Below are 25,071 nucleotides of genomic sequence, written 5' to 3'. Positions count from 1 at the left end.
ACTTTTACCTTACTACATTTCCCCACACTAGGGACAATCTCACCATTTGCAACCTTCACTTTAACCTTCTCCTTTTCATCTAAGGGTATGTTAGTTTTCTTTAATATTGATGCGCCTAAAAAATTGTGTAGAACCCGAGTCAATCAAGATGGTAATCCATTGCTTCACAATCCTCCCCTTCACTCTCATGGTTTTCAGGTTAACGGATCCAGTTATGGCATGGAAAGATATTTTTGGGTTATTTTGGGTTGTACAAGTGTCTATGGTTGCTAGAATTTCTTCTCCCATATCCCTTTTCTATTTCTTCAATCACCACACTACTCTCACTATCCAACAACACTTCTTCAAGCAAAAACAATTTGGGATTTTGACACTTATGCCCTGAGATCCACTTTGCATCACCATAATAACAGAATCTCTTTTCCCTCCTATCTTTCATTTGGTTTTGGTTGATTTTGTGTATAGTCAAGGATGGCTTTAGGGTTGGCTTGGTATTTTCAGTTTAGTGGGAAAAATGATGCTTGGGGTTCCTTAAGATACTCGATTTAGAGGAATAGTATGAGTTGGATTTTCGATTTCTTTTGGTTAGGTTGTTGTTTTCCTCTTATATCTTGGCTAGGCTGTAGGCTGTGATTAAATTGGTAGGGTTGAACATTCTTACTGGTAGTCTAATTTCATCCTTTAATCCTCTTAAAAAACAGCTTAACTTGCATGCATCTGAGATCCCTCTCAACCTATTTGACAATGTTTCAAAGTTGGTTTGGTACTCCTCAACAGTAGTAGTTTGCCTTAACCAAATGAGGGCCTCCATGGGGTCATCATAGGCATTAGATCCAAATCGAACAAGTAGTGCTCTGGTGAACATATCCCAATCCGGGATTTGAACACTTTGTTCCGAATCTTGGAACCAAACTAGTGCTCTTCCCTATAAGTGAAAAGAGGCAAGTTTCACTCGGCTTTGAAGGGTAGTGTTATGAAACTGAAAAAACTGATTTACTTTATAGATCCAACCTGTAGGGTTCTCTCTATTGAATACAGGGAAATACAACCTCACTGTGTGTGCTTGGACCTCACCTTGCTACTGTTGATGGAACTGTTGCTATTGATGAAAACGTTGTTGCTACTGTTGAAATTGCAGTTGTTGCTACTACTGCTATTGTAACTGCAACTGCTCATGGTCATTTCCACCTGGCACTCCCAAAGAAGACTCCCCAGAGTTAAGACTAGGATTTCCCTTTTTTAGCTCCATTGTAATGATAGCTAATTGTTGTACAATAGCTTCCTTTTGCCTTTTGAGTGTTGCCATTTCTATCTCTGTTGATTTTTTTAGCTCCTGATACTGGGATTCTAACGATTTTTTTAGGGCATTGAGCCCATCTTGCAACTGATTTATCCTAGTACCTTCAGCCATATGGTTATATTTTGCATAGGTAACGGTGTCTCTTGATACCACTTATAACACACTGGATAAACACACACTGAAAAAAGCTTCCCTGAAGGTTGCTTTTTCAGAATAGGTTGAGAAGAAAAAGATAGAGGAAAGGAATTCAAACTTTCATTCAAATTTTGCATAAAAAAGAAAAGTACATTATGGTGCCTCTAATATGCAGGAACCTTACCAAATGTAAAAGGGCCATGGGCATGTACTAGACTTTCTGAACTAATCGAGCAACAATAAAAATAAACCAACAAAAATAAAATAGTAAAGCCCAACTGGAGAAAGCCCAACTAAAATAAACAGCCCAGGGGCATTTCCCTTAAGCCCGTGCTCGATGAGCCCAATCCCCCTTTCAGTCAACACTCCCTTGCACTTCACTTCAGACCTCACGCCTAGGGGTGTCAAATCGTATTAACGGGTCGTGTTCGTGTCGTATCAAGACATGTATATTATACTATATAGGTCAACCCTAATCCGACCTGTTAAGCTTATCGTGTCAAGATCTCAAACCCTAACACGACCCATTAACATAACGAATCGTGTCGTGTCAACCCATTTTGACCTTTTTATGTAAATGGATTGAATAGACCCAAAATTAACTCCCTTTAGTTAAGTTTAGCATAATTTTACATAAATGTTAAAATCACAATATCTATAAAAAAATATAAAACTAACTACAAGTCCAAAATTACAATCCAAACAATAAAAATATCAAAATTAAAATCCCAAAAATTTTATTTTTTAGGTAAGTGTATAATTGTAACTTTAACTTTCTTAACGGATCATAACGGGTTGACCCGTTATCAATCCGTTAAGCTATCATGTCTTAACGGGTCAACCCGTTTTAACCCGAACCCGTTAAGGCTAAACCCTAACCCGCTTTTATTGTATCATGTTCGTGTTGGGTTAACGGGTCGTGTCACATATTACCACCCCTACGCACGCCCCACTTCAATAACTTAGTTCACTTAGATCCTGAATGCCCCACGTGAAGAACTACGGTTCACTAAGATCAAACACCTAGCACTTCTCTTCTGCCTCTTCTTCTTGAAGCTTTCTACTGCTGCTGCCGCACATTTCTCCCTGGCCAAGCTGTCGCTGCCGGTAGCTATGTTATACCGTAACGCGGCAAGCAAGACCTATAACTTACGAATAAAACTTCAAGGTAAACGTTCTTTCACATGGCAGATAGAATATTGTGAAAACAAAAGGATTAATAATCATATCGGACAGGATAATGTCCATGACCGATTCAATTATATTTTTACATCCAATATTCAAATTTCTTGCTCATATCCCAGACTAAGGGACTTCCTTCTTCATCTATATACCTGCTGCTATGCAACCATAACACACCCCTTCAAGAAACCAAGAAGAAAGCCAGGCTCATAGCTTGACTTAGTATGCAGGCAAGAGCAGCAGGGAATGATCAGAGATTATTCTTGGTTGCAGTGTAGACTGCTCGCAATGTCAAGAAGAGGAGACAAATATCAAAGCCGGGGCATTGGAAAGGTATGCAAGTAATTGACACTTCATTTCAATGGGTTTTGACAATGTGCTTCACTTTCACGCAGTCTCTGGCAAGGAAAATCCATCAGCCTAGGAGTTCCCATGCATTTTAAGTTGCCACTCCTTTTCTACTCAAAAAAATATGCCGATAAAATTCGTTGAAGGAGAGGCGATCCGCTGAAACATTATATGAATCTGTAAGTGCAAGTCTAAAAGACGATGCAATAGCACAAGATAATTCTTTTGGGAGGAGGAATAACATAAATATATTTTCAGTTGAGGCAATATGCTAAACCTGGATTTATAGACAGCAGCCTTGAACACATATCAACACAGTCTGGATCCAAAGCCGGAAGGATTAACTGAGAAAATGGAAGACGCTTACACGACTTGATGTTCTGTAGCAGCTGAGGAAAACAGAAGTTTTAATGGTGATTGGAGCTGGCACATCTGAAGGACCAAAACTAGGTCATAGCAGTACCTGAACATTAGTCCTACCACGAAAAGGAGGATAGCCATTCAGAAGCTCGAAAAGAATTGCACCAAGACTCCACATGTCAACCTGTAGTGAAGCCCAAAATCTAAGTTATTCCTAATTTAGAATAAAAGGTTGAGATTTGGCAAAGATCTTACCTTCTCATCATATCTTTGGAATTGAAGAACTTCTGGAGCCATGTATAATGCAGTTCCACAAACTGTCTCTGCATAATCACTTGGATGTACATATCTGTCCTCAACAACAACAACAAAAAATAATGCCAGGAATTTCTTAAACTGAAGTTCAACAAAGTTTGTTGCCAAGAAAGGTATAAATAATGGCAAGCTGTATTAGTGCCCTTCTGCTAGTTTTTACCTAGAAAGTCCAAAATCAGATATCTTTAGGACAGCATCATCCTCTGGAACAGAGAGAAGAATATTCTGTGCCAATAGAATGACCATGATAAGCAAATTAAAAGGAACTCTGATCTCATGATATTGCACACATAAAAGATGAGTTGTTCGTACAAATTTTCCTCTGCAACTACTAATTAGGACTGCAATATTAGTCAATTTTAGCAAAGTATTGTTCCTTTCTTTTGTACAAAAACCATCAAGTGGTCAGAATAAACATATACATGACTAGCAAAATTTCTAACTTTTTAACTTGGAAAAGATAACACAATAACTAGAATTTCTCCCCTAGCAACATCTAAAAGATCTAAAAGTTTAATAAGTACCCAGAGTATTGGAAGTCTATTTCTATCATAACGTTGCCAAGTGGAACCCATTTATGAAGTCTACCAAGAAAGATCCATCAGAGAATTACAATCTCATGTTTATATATATATATATATATATATATATATTTTTAACAAGTAGATTGTCATGTTTACTTCCACTGCTTTTTGCCTCTCCAGTCCATCCAATGACCAACCAAAGCATGTTTCATGGAGGCATGGGGAGCCCTTAATATTTTTTTTTTTTTTTTTATTGGCACCGGGTGTCCAGGAATAGTGTCCCGACTAATCCCAGGGGTGCACAGGCCCTCGGCAAGAAGTTTCCCGCAAGTGCACCTCGAGAAATTCAAGGGAAAATTTCTCCTATCCGATGACCCCTAAAGATTGTTTGCACCCAAGAGGATTTTAACCTTAGACCTAGGGGGAGCATACCCCCAAGTCCAAGGCCTTTACCACTTGAGCCAACCCCTAGGGGTTGGGAGCCCTTAATTTTATTCTCTTTAAGGGAATGAACATTGTGTCATCTTTTCTTTTCAGTTGATGGGGACACCATGATCTGTAGCATTGAATGGCGTGATGTAAATAATTTCCATACCGGATGTTACTAATTAGACAAAAGTCACATAGCCTATGAACAATTTTTTTACCTCCGGTTTCAAATCCCTGTGAATGATGTGGTGTGAGTTCAGAATTTCCATAGCAGCTCCTGCATCAAAGAGGACAAAAGTGCATTATGTCAATTTGATGCAAACCATGGGAGTAATAGCAGCAACTAAGAAGCCCAAATATTGGGAAGAAAAGCAAAGGAGGAGCTACCAAGCTGTTGCATAAATCCTCTCACTATCTGTTCTTGAACTCTCCCACAGTGTCGAAGATATGAAGCCAGACTTCCACCCGCACAAAATTCCAGGACCAGGAATATACAACCTTCAGCCTGGGGATAACAACGGGGAAGCATATAGGAATTATTTTCTTTTCTTTTCTCTGTTTTACGATGCAAATGTTTGCTCATGTATAATTTGCAAGGGCAAAATTATAAATTACCCACATTAAGATTCTTAATACAACCACCAGAGATTCCATTAGAGGGCATTGGTTTATTCTCTTCAATTCAGTAATTGCACTGCAGAGCTTCTCAATCATCACAAAAACCTTGAATGTCATTAATTAAACTAGTTGTTTTGTAAGCAACTCACTTGCATTCATTCCAGAATGTTGCGGGTGTGCCAAATTATCTAGAGTAGAAAATATTCAGTTTAGTTCTAAAAATATTGATGTGAATATGAACAGATTATTTTAATTTATTGGATCTTAAACGGTTATTCAAAGAAGACCAATCTCCAATAAAAAGAAAAGAGAGATGAGTTAGTGGAGTAAAGTAGAAAAGGAAATTGAATGGAGAAATCCAAACATGTGTAGTCAGATAAAGGGGAAAAATTCTTGTAGAAATAAGAATTATCCATTCATTGGAAGAAAATTTCTTTGGCATTCTGTAGCAGGCAGTACAATAGGTGAACTACCCCATCAAGAAATGGATCTCACAATTTTCCTTGGACACAAACCCCTTACCTTCTCTACTGCAAATCAAATCCATGGAATTGTTATGGTATCATGAGATTTTGGTACTGAGAAAAAGAAAAATCTTATTTTAAGTATGGTTTAAAAAAAACGCAGAAACCAGCCATAGACAAACACTAATCCCAATTCTTACTGACCCAACTCAAGCTCTAAATTGACTTACCTGTGCTCTCACATTGAAACAATAAACAAACTCTCAACTCATGCACGGGGTCTTCAACCCAAGAGCTACATACCTCTCTGTTCAAGAAAACACCAAAACTATTCCATAAATTAAGAGCAACTTGGGCCTACTGCCTAGATCACAGCTTGGGCTGAGGCCATAATACTCTTGATAGGACCTATACAAAGTCTTCAGCTAAAATTCATTACTCTTTTCTTATGGATGTGGAACCATTACCCCAACTTATAAATAAATTGAAAATCCTTGCTTCTTTTTCAATATGTTAATGGAAATCTTGGAATTTGAGATAATTTGCAATAGCATGACAAACAAAGAGAACTGGGGAAAGATAGTTAACCGTTAAACACCAGTCAGAGCATGACAAGTCTGTTTTTACTCTGCAATGGATGCCTTTGCATATTCATCTAAAGTATTTGTTGTAAACCACGTTTAGCCTTCTTTAATCTTCAAAATATCAAGAACTATGCAGCTTCTTGAATATGTTCTTCCAGATTCCCAATTTAAAGCTTCTTTTCAACAGGTCCTTTGTCTTTAAATTTCATAAAGTATCCAAGCTTAATACTCACACTCAGCGATAATGCTAAGTTAGCAGTTTTATCTCTCATTAAGATATATCCATTAAACAAACTGTCATTAGGATATAAAATCTACATGGAAACACCTGACAGCATGCCTTCCTTCTGATAAATCTACTATTTTTTTTTTTTTTTTTTTATTTGGGACTAACCTCCTGCTTGCAACAAGATCAACAATCAATTCACCTAAGAAATTGGTTGCAAATAAATCACCATGTTTCTAGGTAGCATTCCCGGAACCAAAATTCCGTGCTTCCAATTTATTAGCGCCCAACCTAGAACCTAAAACCTGGATGAACGATATAGAACTTCGACAAGCTGAAGGGCACTAATTCTCACGCTTGAAAACCTACCAAGCACCTATAAGGTATTGCGCAGGATCTTGGGTAATTTATCATAACTCAGCAAGAGCCTAAGTGAACCAACTGAAGAGTTGACAAGTTCCTTTTGGAAGTTACTAATTTTTCTAGGACCTGAGGGATAGATTATATAAGAAATAAATGCTTCTAAGTTCAATTGTAGCTAAATTTCATAGTTTCCTCTAAAAGAAATCCTTCCTCTTTATCAACATATGCAGAATGCTATGTGCAAAAAACACCAAAAAAAGATTAAAATTGATGAACTGGATCGTGGCTAATACCAACCAAGATCACACAAATAGGGCCAAGAACACGTAAATACGTACGAAAGGCCCAGATTCAACAAAATCACTGAATGAAAAGGTGGGCGACAAGAGCAGAGAAAGAGAATGATATCACGAACCCGAAAAACGTCGAAAAGGCGGACGATGTTGGGATGGTTAACAGAGGACAAGAAGTTAAGCTCACAGTCGAAGCAGTTCCTGAGTTGGCGATTCAGCCTGGACGGATAGACCTGCTTCAACGCCACCTCTTGGCCGCTCAACCTGTGCTTCGCGTTCCACACTGTGGAGAACGAACCCTCTCCGAGCTTTGATTTCAGAACATAGTCTCCCACCGTAACGGGACCTTTGAAGTGATCGGGTCCAGTTTCGGTCTCGTTCTGCATTCCGAGCTCATCAAGCAGTGGCAAGGTTTGTAAATTAAATGTATATTTTCTTTATAATTGTATATATTTAAATTTTTAATTTAGCTGAGCTTTTTAGTACACGTGGCACCTAGATAGAAACAGAATTTTATACTTCTCTGTCTAGGTGGAGTTTGTTGATTGGGCGCTATATTTAAAGGAGACCAAATGCTAGGTAAAGTTCACGAGCTTTCCTTCCTTAAAAAATAAAAAAAAAAATTTAATTAATGCGGGATATAACTATGAGTTGAATAAATATCATGTATATTTAAAAAAAAAAAATAAGTGAGATGTAACATTTAGAAAATTAATTTTTTTTACGTAAATCTTATATTTATTTATTTTTTTAAAAAAAAGTACAAATATTCTATGATTACAAATATTATTTATTAAAAAATATTAAATCTTGAATAATTTTTTTTTATATTTTTTTTATTACAGTGTATTTTTTATTAACAAAATTATATAAAATTTATCTATTTGACATTTGTACAAATAATTATTCAAAACTAAGCATCAGTGTCCTTGTAATACATGATATTTTTCTTTTTTCTTTTTATAATAATTTCATTGAATTAAAATATGGATTAATTATGGCAACGGGGAATTTAATAAAATTGTGAATAAAGTATCATAAAATTGGGTGAAATCTCAATCTTATCTATTGAGCTTAGGTCAATCCGATTTTGACCTGACAAAAAAATAGCTGAAAACACCCAAATCGCAAGTAGTAAAAAAGACCTAAAAGCACCCAAAAGCCTATTCTTGTTATTCCCCAAGTTTAAGCTCTAACTCCCTTTGTGTTTGACTGCTAGGAGAGTTTGAATGTTATGGTTTCGAGATTGTTTCTTTTTTGACCATTGGATGCTATTATTTTGCTCGGTTGAGTAACATTTTAAAATTGGGGTTAGAAAACATTTGCGTAATATTTATGATTTTATGCTTTGCTTGTTCTAAGAGAGGACCTTCCTTAATGTTGATTTGCCTCCTCTGTTGAATGTAAGAGTTTTTACGGAAAATTATCCCTTCTAAAAATAAATTTTACGTGTAAATTCTCTCCTAATCACAAAATTTTCGTTTGTATCAACTCATATTTGATTTTATTTAATTTGCAGGAATCGTTTTGTCAGATGCTTGGAACAAGGAGCAAAGGAGACTTCTTCCTGAAACCAATTCGATTATCTAATGTTAATAAGCTTAAATCCCATTTGTTAAGTGTAAATCTAAGAGTTCCTTGTAAAATTAATGTTTTGCATTGTGATGTAAACAATGTAATATGTAGTATTCTGTGTAGATATCTATTATTATTTATTTTATTTTATAAAAATTTGAATGGACAAAATTTTTTTTTTAAAATGCCTATAAAAATATTTATTATATAAAAAAAAAAAACAGGAAAGCAATATATAAAAAGTCTTTTAAAAAGTGTTACAAAAATTTATAAAAAACTAAAAACCAAAAAAATTAAAAACCGGGTATAAAATCCGGTTATCCGGGTCCAAATCCGATACCCGCTTGGATTTTGACCGGATTTATTTGGACGGATATCCGCCCGATTTTAAAAAGCCCAAAAAACTTTATTGGAAAGATCAAACAATTTGTTTTTATACATGGCATTTTCCTGTGGCCAATTGAAAATTTAAAATCCAAGATACCATTATATACTGAGCATTAGCCATGACTTCAAAGAATATTTTCAATACATAGACGATCTAAGGATTGCCTTTTGGCAAGACAACGGTAAATGTACTTTTGGCTCCAATATAATTTAAGTAATTAAATTTAGATCTTTTATTAGTTTTGATATTTTGGACAAATTGCAATTTAACATGATCAATCAAAGTAGATGGGTTCAAACCTTACCTCCACATTTCACATGTTTTAATTAAATATTTTTATTTTAACTAAATATATATTATATTTCCCTTATTTTAATTAAATATTTTAAGTACTGTTAGAAGTATTTATATAGAAAGATCTAGCCCATACACGCTTGAGGAGTAATGTTAAAATATAATTTAAATTATTAAAACTGTATTTTTTTATTAATTAAAATTTTTGAAATAAATTATTTTAACATAGTTCTTCTAGGTACATGCGGGTCGGTGCGACAACCCATGTACCAACTCTTATTTTAATGTTTTTGTCGTTATTTTTATTTTTTATTTTTAAAAAAGAAGAAGAGAAAAAGAAGAAAAAAGAAAATACTATGGAAGAGAAAGAAACGTCAAACGACTGGAAATTGAGACTCTTCTGTGCTCGCAACGGTCTTCTTTGGGTGTCGTTGATCTTCTTCGTCGACTATTTTGCGACCGACTATTCTGCGTGCGATGGTGCCCCGCTCTGTTGGATGCTTTGTTGAAGAAAAAAATAAAAAAGTTGGATGCTTTGTTGTTTGCTCCCCACTCCCTCTCTCTATATCAGAAAAGAAGAAGAGAAAAGCAACCTTGATTGGGGTATGGATCTCCAGCTCCAATATAGGGGTTCGTCGCTCCATGTAATAGAAAGTTCTCTTGCTGACAGTATATAGAATTTTTTGCCAAATGGTTTCTCCAACTTGAAGCTCTATTTTTTCTTTGGAACATAAACAAAAGGGAAAAATTAGGGATGTATGCATAATTTTAGTTTTCTTGTCCATACATCTTCTCTAACAGCTTTGAAGCTCTATATTGTATATTGAATATTTAACACTTCCATTTTTCAAACTTCAAAGTTCTTTGAAGCAAAGAGTATCTAAACGAAGAGATGCATGGTGAAGAGGTATGCAGAGAATTTGTGCATGAGATAATGAGAGTGAGAAAAATGAGGGGTCTTGGAGATCATTTCAAACCTACCTTCTTGCCAGCATCTATGAGAACCGGGTTGCAAAGAAGAAGAAAAAGCTCATTTTTAGTAAACGTCAAAGGAGTGACCAACCTGGAGACAACATCCTCGTAATCATCTGGGAAGAGAGAACAATAATCGACGGCTTGAGAAGGCATGCGTAGAGAAGAGAATGGAACTTTTAGGTGGAAGTGGAAGAGAGAAGAGAATGGAGGAGTCTAGGTACAGTGAAGGCACGGGGAGAAGAGAAGCAGAGAAGAGAAAATGCAAAACAAAGCATTTCAGAAATTTTCATTTAAAGTTAGATCTCCCCCAAAACTCATTCAAAGTAATATCAAAACGAGTTGTTTCATTAAACTATTCCATGTTAGCTGTTAATACACTTCGGTGCGCAAATTCGCTTGAGAAGAGTTTTCCTTTAACAAGTATTAAGCATTTATATTGTTTGATATTATAGTCTATCCAGACAACAAAAAATGCCCATTTCTTTTCTTTTTCTATATTTTTTTATTTTTTCTTTGGAAGTTGTTAGTATTTCCAAAATGACCAAGTTGAAAAATTATGACACGGCGACTGGAACTGAAGTGGAACACGGGGAAGACAACTAAAGGAAATGAGATCAAACCCTAAGTGTATTATGATGTCTTGGGCCTTGTCATGGGCTAGTTGTTGTCGTGGGCCATTGAAGGGAGACATACTTGTTGTGGGCTGCCGTTTAGAGGAAACACAAAGTAGACGGGTTCAAAGGAAGAGGCGTTGGGCTCATGCCGTGGGCCAGACTATCTTATCTTTATGTTGTTAGTGAATTACTTTTGTAAGGGCCTATGGCCCAGGTATGTAAAGACTTTACAATAAATTGCTTGTTAGGGTATATTAGTATCCTGAACAGACTTGACCTATCATCTGGAATATTCTACTGTTCATTACTCCTGTGGAAGTATTTTTTCTCGAAGAAAGTGTAGCTAACGTCACTGTGAGGAAATACAGATTACTATTACTATTCATCTCATAATCTACTACATCTTACTATAATCTATTACAAAAATGTTCTATCATTTTTATACGAATTTTGGCAAGAGGCCATTACCATCGAAAGGTTTACATGAGCAAAGTCAGGCTGATCAAGAGACATCAGCTGGCATTATCCTTGGCTGATGGTACTCCATGCATCTCTGTTCAATCAAAACAAAAGGAGTTTAATCTTTTGTTTTTGTCAATCTTCGTTTGATGGGAGAAATTAATTATTTGTTTTTACCACCGGTGGCCAAAACATTTGCGAGCCTACCTATATCTGTTTGATATATAATTGGGAAGAATTTTTTCAATGAGTTTTGTTATTCATCAGTCATTATTTACCCCCACATCTCACACCTAATATTTTTTTTTTCATAGGGTGTGGGATAGTGAATAGTAGCTGATAAGAAGAATTATTCTTTTACAATAGCCAATAATCACCATCTCAGTGCAAATATTCCACTACCCTCTCACAAACCTCCAATTAATGCAATATATACTCTTGAGTCACAAGGCAAGTAAACAAATTTCTCAAATACAAGATAAAAAGTATTGTTACAACTAATAACTTCATGACAAATTCAGATCAGCAATGGCTACATGAAATGCAAAAAAAAAAAAAAAAGAATATAGATTATATCTGATGAATTAGCCGATGCTCTAATTTTAAATAAAGATAGACATATCATGTGGGTATGATATGCACCCAGCTTCCATCATGCTAGAACCCTGCATTTATACATAAGAAAACAAATTAATTATAGTGGTCTTGATGACCTAGATATTGATGATTTTGGCACCAAAATGGAAGCCGTCGTCAAAGGCCTCGACAGCTTCTAACACAAGGCCAACCTGTACTTATCATGTTGCACCCAGTCCCCTCCACCAAAAAGACCCACCAGTAACTTGGCCTGAGAAGTATTACAAGAACTCATAGGGATTGGCTTATAACCTTTCAGGAAAATGGCTTTGCCTTCCCCACAAAACCCTCTCCTCCTCAAAGCATTGACATTGGCCTAGCCAAATGGCACCAGTGCCTAGCCAAATTTTGGCTAAATAGCTCAAAAGTAGTCTGCATTGTAGTAATCAAAACTCAAAAGCTCCACTTTTGAGCTATAGCAAATTGATCTCTTTCTCCAAATTTGGCCAACTACTATTCATCTCCAAAATAATGAAAAGTTTTAAAAAAATTAAAAAGAGTAATAGAAAAGTAGTAGAAGAGTGGTAAGGCTATCATTATTCAATATTTTATACTAAAAATATTCCCCATGGCTACTATTGGATAATTAGGTTGAGGAAAAAAATAGTTGAAAAAAATAATTTTGAGCAAAAATTAAATTATTAATGATTAATATATTGAGTATATTTGCAAAATATAAAACTAAAAAATATTATTAAAATATCTAATATTATATAATTATTTTGACTTTTGAATGGATAGTTCAATATGTATTAACCTCTCAAATAGTTTTGGCTTCAACTTTTAATCAAGTTTTGGACTTGGCAATAGCTAGACCATTGCCAAGGCTCTCATAAAGGAACTGCGGCCTTAACCTATCTAAAATTCTAATGCCCAAAAGCTCTTTGTCTATTACTCTTAAGGGGTTTTGTATCCACCACCTAATAAACTGCTTGCTAGTGAGTCTGATAAACCAGCATAATGGTGAAGCGCCTCCCAGAAGAACTTCACAAAGGACATGGATGGGGTTCTAGCAAAGTTATATAACTCTTCCTCAACTAAAACAATAATCTTAGGAGACAACCTGCTCACCCCAGCCAAGAAAGTGTTGACTACTGAGAAACTTCTGGTCTGCATTTGAAGTCGATGCATCATACAGTTGGCTATTAGCATATGACCCACATCATCAATTCATTCAAAATCTTCTTCTTTTACCACAATGTTATCTGATCCATTGTGAATGCAGGTAAATTGATTGAATCTGCAAACTCTTTAAGTCTTCTTCATGTATGCTAAACAATAGCTTCATTTACGTGGTCCACTATAATGGTCGTTACTCTAAAGAAAACATCCTTTCTCATTGCAAGATATGTTGGATTTTTGGAGTTTGGTTTATTGTTGTGGTGGCCTGACTTGATGATTTGACCCGATAATATATTTTGGCACTGTTCTCAACTCAAGAAGCACCAAGACAAAAAGTTCACTCAACTTTCAGCTGGAGCGAAGATGAGACAGAAAATTTGTTTGAGTCTTGCTCGACAGTTGGCTCAAGCAAAGTCTAGGCAAAGAGTTCGCTCAACAGTCGCTCGACTCGGCGCTTGAGTGAAAACCAAACAAAGAGTTCGTTTGATGCGTGCTCGACACTCTGTTGGAGCGAATGTTGCAGAAAAGTGAAAATTAGGGTTTCTGCCATGTAACCCTATAAGTATGCTTATTTTATAAAGTATGGCCTTTTTTAACAATGAAAAATCGCCCCAAAGTATATCTTGTAATTCCTCAACATAATAAAATCTTGTGCAGATCTATGGACATATGCAAGTTGCCGAACTACGTAAACTTGTGTCATGTGATTGATTGATTGATTGATTATTTCTTATTCACTTTATTTCCATTGTTTTCGCAACAAGATCAACCATTAATGGTGGCCACTGCATCCCTTCCATGATGTCGAAATCAATGACATGAACCTCTGGTTCGCCTTGAGTGCCTTCAAGAATCGCTAGGTTGGCTATGACATGTGCAAATTTTTTGGAAGGGGAGAGTTCTTGGAACAACTGAAAGGTAGGCGTAGCGTTTATCTATCTAGAGAGAAGCTTGTGTTGCATTTCACCGGCATTCACGATCCTGTAATAAAGCCATGAGTGAAGAAAATGGCCAACTTGTTGAATGGGTTTTCTCTCTTTTCTTGATCAAATAGGAGATTATTGAGCTTTGCAATTATGGTTGAAGCAAGATACCAACTTTGGTCTTTTACAACTTCAACTCCCATCAATAATAGATCAATTAAGCTACTATCTTCCATCAACTCTTGACTTACCTTCAAATTATGGGAATTTCCATCTGTCAAAACATCCAATTTTTCTTCTTTATCTTGATTTACTTCATAACCCAGTACTTCAATTTCTACAACACCTTCAAGACGGGTTTCGAAGTCTTGATTAGTGGAATCAGTGTTCACGAGCTCGCTCTCTCTCTCTCTCTCTCTATACATATATATATATATATATGTATCTTTCAATGCCCTCATAGTCAAAAAGTACTGTGTCTTGCATGGTTCTTAAGGAGAACAAATATGCAATTTGGAAAGAAAATGATGTTTCCAAGCGACATTCTTGGAGTTGATCATTGTAGCTGGGGATGAAGGGGAAAAATTGCTCATTTTCCATTGCATTCATGGGAGATAGTGGAACTAAAATGTTTACTTTGAAACCTTAAGTTGAGGTTTCATTTAAAAATAAACAAAGAATTTTGAGCAGAGAGAATGAACACAAAGAAATATGGGCCATACTAGTGGAGCTTGAAAACATAAATTATCAAACTAAGAATTTTTTGTACCTGGGAATCTTGTTTTCCAGACATAACTCCCTTCTTAAATGAGTTGCAATGCACCTAAATATGTCATACAAAGTTTTTTTTCCCCCTCTCATTTCTCTTGAGAATTAATTAATGATGAAAATTAATAATCGTTGTGTTCTAGTGCTATGTTTGTAGGCAAAAAGTAACTCTTTCAAATTCTTATCTCAGCTTGAGAGTTTTAAGTGAGAGGGAGATAGACATATGAAGTAGATCTTACACCATCTAGCGATGCCTATATAAATATTTCAGGCAAAATTAAATCAACAATAAATGTTGTAGAACTCACTTTATGTATTTATTCCTCTCTCACTTAAGGCCCTGAAATTCAAATAAAATGTTAAAGAACCTTCAACCATGGTAATGGTATATCTATCTCCATAAAGCCATGTGTAGTGTTGCCCCATTCAATAGATGTTGTGGTGCAACCTTTTCCAAATGATCAATTGTTTGATTCAAATAGTTAGCATCCAAAGACAAGAAGAATAAAGAGTATAATACTCTAAATTGAGTATATGAAATGGTGTAGTCTTGATTAATCATTTTGAAATATAGAACAAGATGTGAGTTTGAGTTAAACTTTTTATGAATCATTACAAATGATGTCATGGCTAGGTTAAAGGGAAATCAAATCAAGGAAAACCCAAGCCATATCTAGACATATGAATCTATTATTATAAAACACAAGAACTTCTCAATCTCTCATAGGTTATATTTAATGATTTGATCATGATCATCATCACCACTAAACCAATATGGGATATTAAAAAAAAAACATATGAAGTAATGTACATGATTTAACACGGTATCATGGCATAGGTTTTGAGTATGAATCTTTACTACATATATCACCAGCCCCAAGTTTAAATATTGAAGTTTTTTTGTATTACACCCATTTGTGAAGAGCGATTTTGGCACACATACAAGGGAAAGTGTTAAAATAGAAATCAAATGGTCAAATTCAAATATCACTATCAATTTAATTATTTGGAATAATTTGTGACTTAACAAATAAAATTTGCTCTGAATAATACACACACCGCCACCAACTCATGATTATAATCAAAATGATACCCAAGTTCATACATGACACGTGGGTGAAAGTCTTTGGTCAGAATATATAACACAGATTGAAGTTTTGTATTGGAGCAACTAATTTAAGTTTGAAGAAGGAAAGCAACCCAACTTGATGAAATTAGCACCAGGGCATGCTAGCTGAAGCGTTTAAATTAAGCACACATTGCATGGTGAGACACAAAAAGTATGTTAATTGACCTGTTGTGCATGATTTGTGACTTTTAAAAAAACTAGGGAAAAAGAAATTATGGATGTGTAATTAGATATTCTTGGCACACTCCTAGACTTAGTGAATTGTGTATTATTAGAGTTATTCTATTTTTAAGCCGGTGTGTAGAACAATACTAATTATCATTATCTAATGAATAGATATTTTATTGTCTGAGATAAACATAATAATAGAAAGTTAATGTTGGTTATATTTGTTAGCAAATTAGAAAGGGGGATACTTTTCTTTTATCAACACATTATATATAGAAGTAGTGACCAAGAGATCAAAATCATTAATTATAATAATTTACAATGGCTAGCTACCATTTAAGCAGTCGTTCATCTACAAAAGAGTTTGTCAAACACTTATCCACCTATGAGTGTGTGTGTGTATATAATATTTGTAAGGTCTACTAATTTTATAACTAAATAATGAAAGCACTTTCAATTTTTATGAAATTTATTATGCTTAATTTACTAAATTGTGAATTGTTACAACCCGGAAAAGTTAGATTTCATCCGTATTATTTTTCGTTGCCTTAATATTATTTTAAGAACATGAAATTAGGTCTAGATTGATAGGAGCCTTGGACCTGTAGTTTAGCATCTAAAGCCCAAGAGAAAGGGCTACTCAAGCCCTTGCATTTTCTGCAAACTAGGTGGGTTGAGCCCAAAAATCCTAGAAAAGCCATAGGTCATGCCCAAGCCATGTGCCTTGTGCCACTTGTCGCGCATGCATAGTCCATAAATCTGGACGTGATAGTGAGCTAGGGGGGAAAAAGCTTAGGGTTTGGGAACCCAAGGGGGCTTGCATGCCTATACTAGTGACAAGCCTTTGGACTTGTCACATGTCACTCAAGCATGAAGGATTCTAGAAGGGAATCATGAGATTCACCTAGGGGAGGCCAAGGGCCACTCAGCCAACACGCCTCACACTCACCAAGGAACCCACCTTAAGCCACTTGTCATTTTGAAGAATCCCAAGAGATCTACATGGGAAAATGGCATATGGAAAGACTGAAGGGTTGATTTTTCCTAAGGATTACATGATGGGGAACACCAAGAGGAATTCAGATTAATTCTAAGCCACACGCCCACCCAAGGGCATTTTCAGATCCTTATGCCATTTGTCACTCACTTGTCGATGCTTCTAACCCTAGATTTCCGGCTACCCTCACCCAACCACTACCCTCACTTACCACATGTCATCCTTTGGACATTCTAGAAGGCACGGGAAAAAGGAAGAGACACATGGAAAAGAGAAAAGATCCTCATGGGGGAAAAGAGAGAGGGGCACATACATACCCTCCACACGGCAATGCCACTTGGTATGCATGCACACACTCCTTCTTGGAAAGATGAAGGGGCTTTGTGTCATTTTACGTTTATGTACTTAAGATACATTAAACCTGGACATTATGGAGAGGGGCAAGAGAGACTTTTGGGCTAACCTAGGGCAAGGCACACGCCACTTTCCAAAGTGGCATTTGCACTTCCCAAAGCCACCCAATGATGAGGATTTCGGCCAAAGAGGAAGAATGCTAGAAAAAGGTCATAAAAAGGCCAACAAGCAATTACCCTTGACCAACCAATCAGATTCATGAGAAGAAGGCTATAAAAAGGTCATAATGAAAGCACTTTCAATTTTATGAAATTTATTATGCTTAATTTACTAAGTTGTGAATCAAAGTAGTGCTGAACAATAATAAACTGTGATTCCAACTAAGGTGGAGTTATTAATCATAAACATATATATATATATATATATATAAAATAAAAGATGATTAATTGGACAACTTGCGCGCACAACAAAGGCGGGCAGATGCGACGTGAAGCCAATGATCATATATAAAAGTACGTATACACAGACCCACTAGCTAGCCAAATTAAGTTGTATATACCAACTGCCGGCAAATGTAACCTTGTTTGCTTCTGCCTCTCTTTCTCTCGCCTTTGTTTGCTTGCGCATCGGGGCGAGGCTATTTAATCCTTTTAATTTCTTTTTAGCATCATTGTTGGCCGCAAACTTCGACTTCCTCTCTTACTGGCCTTGTATATATATACACGTACATGATCATAAACTAGCATGGTATTTATAACTTAGGTAACCCTTTTATATTTAATTTGCATTAATGATCTCCTGATCATGATCTCTACGAATTCATCTCAACTTATTCACGATCGAATCTCCCCTGGCGGCCTATAGGGGTCCACCACTTAATTCCTGTCCGATATTATTCTCCAGCCACTACTCCTGGGAGTGTTTAAAATTTATGTCTCATCCAGGGACGGCAGATCATCAATCTCATGGATCAATGTATTTAGCAAAAAGAGCAGGGCGCATTCAGATGTGTTCATAGCAACAGAAACATCCAAAGTTGGAATGGAATTGATTTAAGCTGCTACGTACTTGACAATGTTTTGAAGTCATGAGTGATTCCGTCATCCATGTAAGAGGTCAACATGCATGCATGCATGCGACGTTAACATGCTAGCTAGCTACTGAAACAAATTAATATCAATCTTAATTAATTAAGGAAATTAGATTGGTCCCATGCATGCATCTAGCTATCTTCAATGGGCATGCATGCATGAACCCTAACTTAAGATGCCTTATTAATAATTTGTAACTACTTGATCTGGCCGTTTACTTGAATTTCACATTCATTCACCAACTCGATCGACCCATTAAACTTTAAACAACATCATTGCGGCCAACCTCAATATATATATACATTTGTTTGAAAATTACTACGTACCCATCATTCTATTAACCGTTATCTTTTAGGGATGGTGAAATTAATAGAACGACCGTTAATTAATAGAATGATCACGAATAACTTAATTTTTGTTTCAATCAATATTGTTGAAATTCATGATCACGTGGCCTGTTATATGGATACTTATGAATGATAGGGTTGTGCAAAATGCAAATCTCCAAATTAAATGGTTATATCGATGTATTAGTGCGAGTAAACGTTTTCCATCTATATATTAACTGGATTTGTTTCCCAATAAGAACAATATATATATATATATATATTTAAACCATGATTATTTTCCAGTCAGGAGTTTTACTCTGGTGAGACTTGAGACACGTTGTCAGCTTTATTCCCATCATAAATTTTATTATTTTAACATTTTTGTTTAAAAATATTTGAATTCTAAAGATATGCAACCATTTAAACAAACCTAAAAAATGACATGTGCAACTTTCATTCATGCCTTTTATAAAAAAGTAAAATTTATTATAAAAATAAATACAAAAATAAATATCTTTTTAAATGAGACTTATATTTTTACAAAAGGCATAGAGTTTATCCATTTCACATGACTTGTTCGTATCATTACTCTCAATTTATATATATACCCGAAAAACACCCTTCAATTCCATGCATGCGCGTCATAGACAATTTTAACTCCTTTTAGCCTCATCATCATCTCCCATTATTATCGTTGTTGAACCACAATCTCTTTTTATATTCTCAACTCATGCCTTCTCAGTTTCTTAAGAATAAATTTTTCCACTATATTTTAGTAATGTAAGAGAAATTAATGCTTTATCCAAAAAAAAAATTATATAAAAGTAAATTTATAAATTGACTTAACTTGATAAGATATGTCAAATTATAAAACAATTTTTATCATAAAGTAGATCTAACATATTACATAAAATCATATCAATTTATGAGTTTATTTTTATAAAATTTTTATTTAATATAACTTCTATTCATTTTATTGTGATCTTATCCAACAATCTATTAATGGATTAATTTAAAAAAATAAAAGTTGATCTAAGGATCAATATATAAATAGAATGATCACATCAACACAATGGGACGTGGAAATGGATTATCTACTTTATACGTGCCATCAAAAAATTCAATTACCTGACTTTACACTGTAAGTTTTGGCGGCCGTCTGCATAGAAATTAGTAACCAATTGTTCACGGTTCTCTCTCTCTCTCAATATTGGTTCAGTCCATAAGTTTAAGTTATGGAAAATACTATTTGACACTTAAATTTGATACTGATATTTCTTATATTTTAATTATTATTATTTTTATTATTTTTTATTTTTTATTTTTACTTAATGATTAAAGAAGTAACTATTAGTATATTGATATTTTTTTATATTTTTTTAAAAATATTTTAAAATAATAAAAAAATATGAATAAAAAAATTAAAATATATATATATATCTACAAAAAAAAAAGGAACTTTTATAGTCATTTAATTGTGGTGAAAAATTCATTTGTGATTAAAATAGATTTATTTTAATTATAAATAATTATTTTATTAAAATTAACTAATTACAAATAAGTAATTTTGTAATATATAGAAAAACCAATTTTACCTAACGGTAAATTTGAGAGGTGCTATGGTGCACGCTGAATCCACTAATTTGACCCCACTCTCACCAGCCTATCTCATGCCTAGATTGAAGAGAGAGAGAGAATAAAAGCTTTTTAGTACACATTAATTCTATTTTTTGTGAAAACAAATTCATAGTTTCCCGGCCTGGCCTATTCCGGTCTACATGAATAAAGTGTATACATATAACACCATTAAATTTATCTATTTTATCGGTTTAACTTAAGAGAAAACTTGGTTAAGCAGCCTTCTAATGATTGTGCGTCATGTAAGTAATTTATAGTGCTGAATTTACACTTGCATATACATGATCAAGACCCATACAGCCCCTCCCTCACTCCTTCGTCTTCCGTACTGGTAACCATCCCAACCCAAACGAAATCCCACCGCACACTCATCCCCGACGGCACTTGACCGATTGCACGCGTCGGAATAGAGCACAGACCTATCACTGTGTAGAGCCAAGGCATTAATGGCTGACTTGTGCTTCTCTAATGTAGCCACTAGTGAATGTTTTTTTTATCTCCCGCGCATTTGCTTCTTCCATACCTTGATTTTCATATCTGTCGAACCAGTGTAAACAAATCCATCTCCGAAAAATACTAGAGCATTAATTGCATCGTCGTGCACAATCCTCAGAGACTGCAAGCACTTAAAGTCTGAGGTTCATCAAATCTTGAACGTCCTATCCCATGAAGCTAAGTAGAGAAGAGAACCGTCCCTGGATATAGCAAGTGTCAAAACAGTATCAACGTGATGTACCCATGTGGACTTCTTGTGCTGTCGCAACTCCACGTATTTCTTGGCCGAGAGAAGCCTTGAAAAACGATCATTAAGCATGGGGATCAAAGCGGCTATGCATGTGTATTTTTGGTTTTGGGTATTGTTATCGGTCTTCCACACACAGACTGAGAAGGAATAGAAGGGAGACTTGCTTGGGAAGAAAGGGAGGAAGTTGATGATTCTAAGTTGGTCGGCGTCAAACTCGGGTGGTAGTGGTGGAAATGAGCTTCGTCTTGGGCGGCGATGCAAAGAGACCCATGCGAGAGCTTGGAGACGAAGATGAAATGAGGAAGGTGCTACCCAAACAATGATTTCGGTCTCTTTTGCGTGTGGTGGGGTGTATCTAGTCTATTGTATTTTTTTCTACGTGTCACTGTCTCCAAGGAGGGCTGATTTTCTATCTATAACAGCCCGATTGTCATGCAGCACTTCTGTTAACTTAATTATGATATTACGTTACATATTCATTAGTTTTAAAAAAATATGAACTGATAAAAAAAAAGATTTGATTAATTAAATGATATCTTTAATTAATAAATTCCACGTACGTACGTGTAGCTTCATCATGAAAAACCAGAAATGCATTATTCACAAAGTCCCATATACGAAAATTTGCCAAGGTAAAAACAGATGGTTGTACTACGTACAAGCTAGCAAATCCATACCAACATTGGATATATAAAAGCTGCTCATTATAAAATTAACCAGTCCTAATCACCTATAGGCTATAACGAGTGGAATTTGTCTCGCATGTCTTGATTTATCGATAATCCTGCATACATGATCTGTACAAAAAGAGAGTTCAACTGGATGTGAACACCTTGATCATCAGCTTGTCTTTGGTTTTTGGCTTTGGCACCCAGATGGATGCTGTTGTCAAAGGCCTTGACTTCCAACACAAGGCCAGCCTGCTCTTCTCATGCTGCACCCAATACCCCCCACTAAACAGGCTTGCCAATGACTTTGCTTGACAAATATTACCAGAACTCAGTGGGATTCTCCTAAATCCCTTGAAGAAGGAATTAGCATCTCCCTCTCCCCACAACATTCTTTTCTCCTTCTCATTAGGAAACTGACTTAAACTATCTAAAATTCTACTCTCTAAAAACTCCTTCTCTATTAGCCTAAACCCCATTTTGTACACACCACAAAAGCTGTTGACCAGTGAGTCAGTCAGCGCAGTGTAATGGTGGAGTGCCTCACAGAAGAACTCTACAAATGACATGGACTGGATTCTAGCAAAATTGAACAACTCTTCTTGTACTAAAATGAAAATCTTTGGAGATAATTTGAAAACACCACCCAGGAAAGTTTTGACCAATGAAAAACTCCTGTAAGGCATGTGAAGCTGGTGAATCATGCAGTTGGCTATGAAAGTATTGCCAACTTTGATACTTTCAAAATCTTCTTCTCTGGCCATCACCATATGATCAAACATGAAGGGAAAATTGATTGAATCTGCGAAATCTTTCAGTCTTTTTCCTGTCTGTTGAACATAATATACGGTATTTTCCTCGTCTGGCGCTATGATGGCTGTTAGTCTGAGGAAAGTATCCTTCCTCATTGAAAGCTCAACCATCAGAGGTGGCCATTGGATTCCCTCCATCATGTCAAAATCAATGACATGAATCTCATGATCTCCTTGTGTGGCCTCAAGGATCGCTTGGTTCGCTGTGAAATGCGCAAATTTCACGTAGGGAGAGAGTTCCTGAAGCATCTGAAAGGTATAAATAGTGCGGTTAGTAGGTGTGAGTGCTACAGGGTCGTGCTGCATTTTGAGAGCATTGATGCTCTTGGAATGCAGGCCTTGAGTGAAGAAAAGAGCCAACCTCTTAAACGACTCATCTCCAATATTCTCTATATCAATTAAGAGATCGTTAAGCTTCTCAACTGCTGTTGAAACAAGAGCCCAGTTTTGTGCTTCAACAGCTTCAGCTCCCATCAATAGTAGATCTGTCAAGCTGCTTTCCTGCATCAGTTCTTCTTGAATTCCCTTTAAAGCAAAACCTCCTTCAGTAGATATACTCACGTTTTCCTGGTTTTCTTGATTTTTGTGATCATGACCCGATCCAATTTCCACAGAACTCTCAAGATCCATTTCTGTAGCTCGACAGATGGAATCAAAATCCACCAGCCCCGCCTCTAGCTGGAGCAATCTTTCCGTGTACTCATCATCGTCAATTGCAACATCTTGGATGATGTTCGGGGAGATTAACCCATGATGATCTTCTTTTTCCAAGGAAAAACCTGTTTCCAAGCTACATACATGAAGTTCTTCAATGCAACTAGAGTTGAAGATGTAATCAATCTCCTCATATTCCATTGAGTTCATGGAAGAAGATAAAGCCATAAGAATTTTTACATATATAGAACTCCGATCTGGAGATAAGCCAAAGTACTACCTAATATACTACCTGACTTTAGGAGAAAATAAAAATAATATTAGAAGAATGGACCCACCGACGTTGAACTTCCAAATTGTAATAAGAAAAATTGTATCGTACAAATTGTATCCCATTTTTGGCACAGTACTTTTTATATGACTTGAATGAATCATCACTGTCGGTTAAAAAATAATTAATATTTTAACTATAAAGACATTACATAAAAATAAATTTATAAATTGACATAACTTGATGCAGTATGTCAAATTATAAAACGTTATTTTTATTATAAAGTAGGTCTAACGGATCACGTAAAATCACATTAATTTATAAATTTATTTTTAAATAATTTTTTGTACTGTAGCAGTTATATGAAAAGGAAAAAAAAACTCTACCATCAAACATTTTTCTTTGGCTTTAGAGATTAATTTATATATATGCTTTATAAATTGCTTCCTGTTGATCTCGTCAAGTACTTAATTACCACTTCATGTACGAGTAGAGCCTTTTTACAATGGAAGTCATGGGACGTGCCAAGTATCCAAATCATGAAATAAGTCCAGGCCAGCTAGGGTTAATGCCTGCACTCAAAACCAGCAAATAATTGGACACTGCAATATATATATATATATATATATATATATATAGATATATAATGTTTTGGAGTACTACTCAGGAGTGATCAGGCTGACGACGTACTATGTGTATATTGTAGGTATATGGAACCTGGAGAATATGTGGTGCGTGCAGTACGACACATGGATGATGATTTCTGCAGGTCGGTCTGGGTCCAATTAAATCTGGTAATTTTATGGATACTTTCAAGTGTTATAGCTGAAAGGCAACAAGATGTGATGAAATTATGAAGCTGAGAGGTAGCATGCAGCAAATTATTATATATAACGTGCATCGGCACACCCAAACTGTACTTCATGATCTGGTACTAGAAAAAGGGTCGAAGATCTTTAGAATATCCTTTGGTCTCAGAGTTTTGGCAATTGTTTATTAGCATCAATTTGTGATCTAAATGTCGCATGCATGAGTACTGCTGAAGCAAAGGACTGTGAGAACGACAAGCATATTGGAAACACTTCATTAAAAAAAAGTTAAGGATCAGTACTTAAAATTTGAACCTCAATTTCCCATCTATTTATGAAAGGTTGGAAGAATATATATATGCCAGTCGAGGCATAGTACTACTTCAATATTGACGACTACTTGTCTAAATATTCCAAACCGCAAGCATCTGCTGTCGACATCAGGGAAATAGTAATGATATTCATGATAAAAATAAGCTGTCAAGAAGAAAAAACACTCGTCCCCGATTAA

At 35.6% G+C, this 25,071-nt stretch overlaps 2 protein-coding genes across 2 annotated transcripts; both read right to left on the bottom strand.

Annotated features, from left to right (window-relative positions):
* Positions 1 to 1,534: 1,534 nt before the first annotated feature.
* Positions 1,535 to 7,563, bottom strand: LOC121250670 (serine/threonine-protein kinase ATG1t). The gene is made up of 9 exons (XM_041149853.1): positions 7,264 to 7,563; positions 4,981 to 5,098; positions 4,812 to 4,870; positions 3,801 to 3,865; positions 3,581 to 3,674; positions 3,429 to 3,509; positions 3,243 to 3,354; positions 2,378 to 3,124; positions 1,535 to 1,823 (listed from the first exon to the last, which is right to left on the bottom strand). Exons 1-8 carry the CDS (start codon positions 7,525 to 7,527, stop codon positions 3,057 to 3,059), a joined length of 861 nt encoding a protein of 286 aa, XP_041005787.1. The 5' UTR covers positions 7,528 to 7,563; the 3' UTR covers positions 1,535 to 1,823; positions 2,378 to 3,056.
* A 14,597-nt stretch (positions 7,564 to 22,160) lies between these two features.
* On the bottom strand, positions 22,161 to 23,708 carry LOC121249266 (protein NODULATION SIGNALING PATHWAY 2-like). Its single transcript, XM_041147980.1, has one exon. It carries the CDS (start codon positions 23,706 to 23,708, stop codon positions 22,161 to 22,163), a length of 1,548 nt encoding a protein of 515 aa, XP_041003914.1.
* Positions 23,709 to 25,071: the final 1,363 nt, after the last annotated feature.

This window comes from Juglans microcarpa x Juglans regia, chromosome 2D, assembly GCF_004785595.1.
Source record: "Juglans microcarpa x Juglans regia isolate MS1-56 chromosome 2D, Jm3101_v1.0, whole genome shotgun sequence".
Lineage (NCBI taxonomy): Eukaryota > Viridiplantae > Streptophyta > Magnoliopsida > Fagales > Juglandaceae > Juglans > Juglans microcarpa x Juglans regia.
The sequence above is the reverse complement of the archived record's forward strand: the minus strand, read 5'-3'. Positions and strand labels throughout refer to the sequence as shown.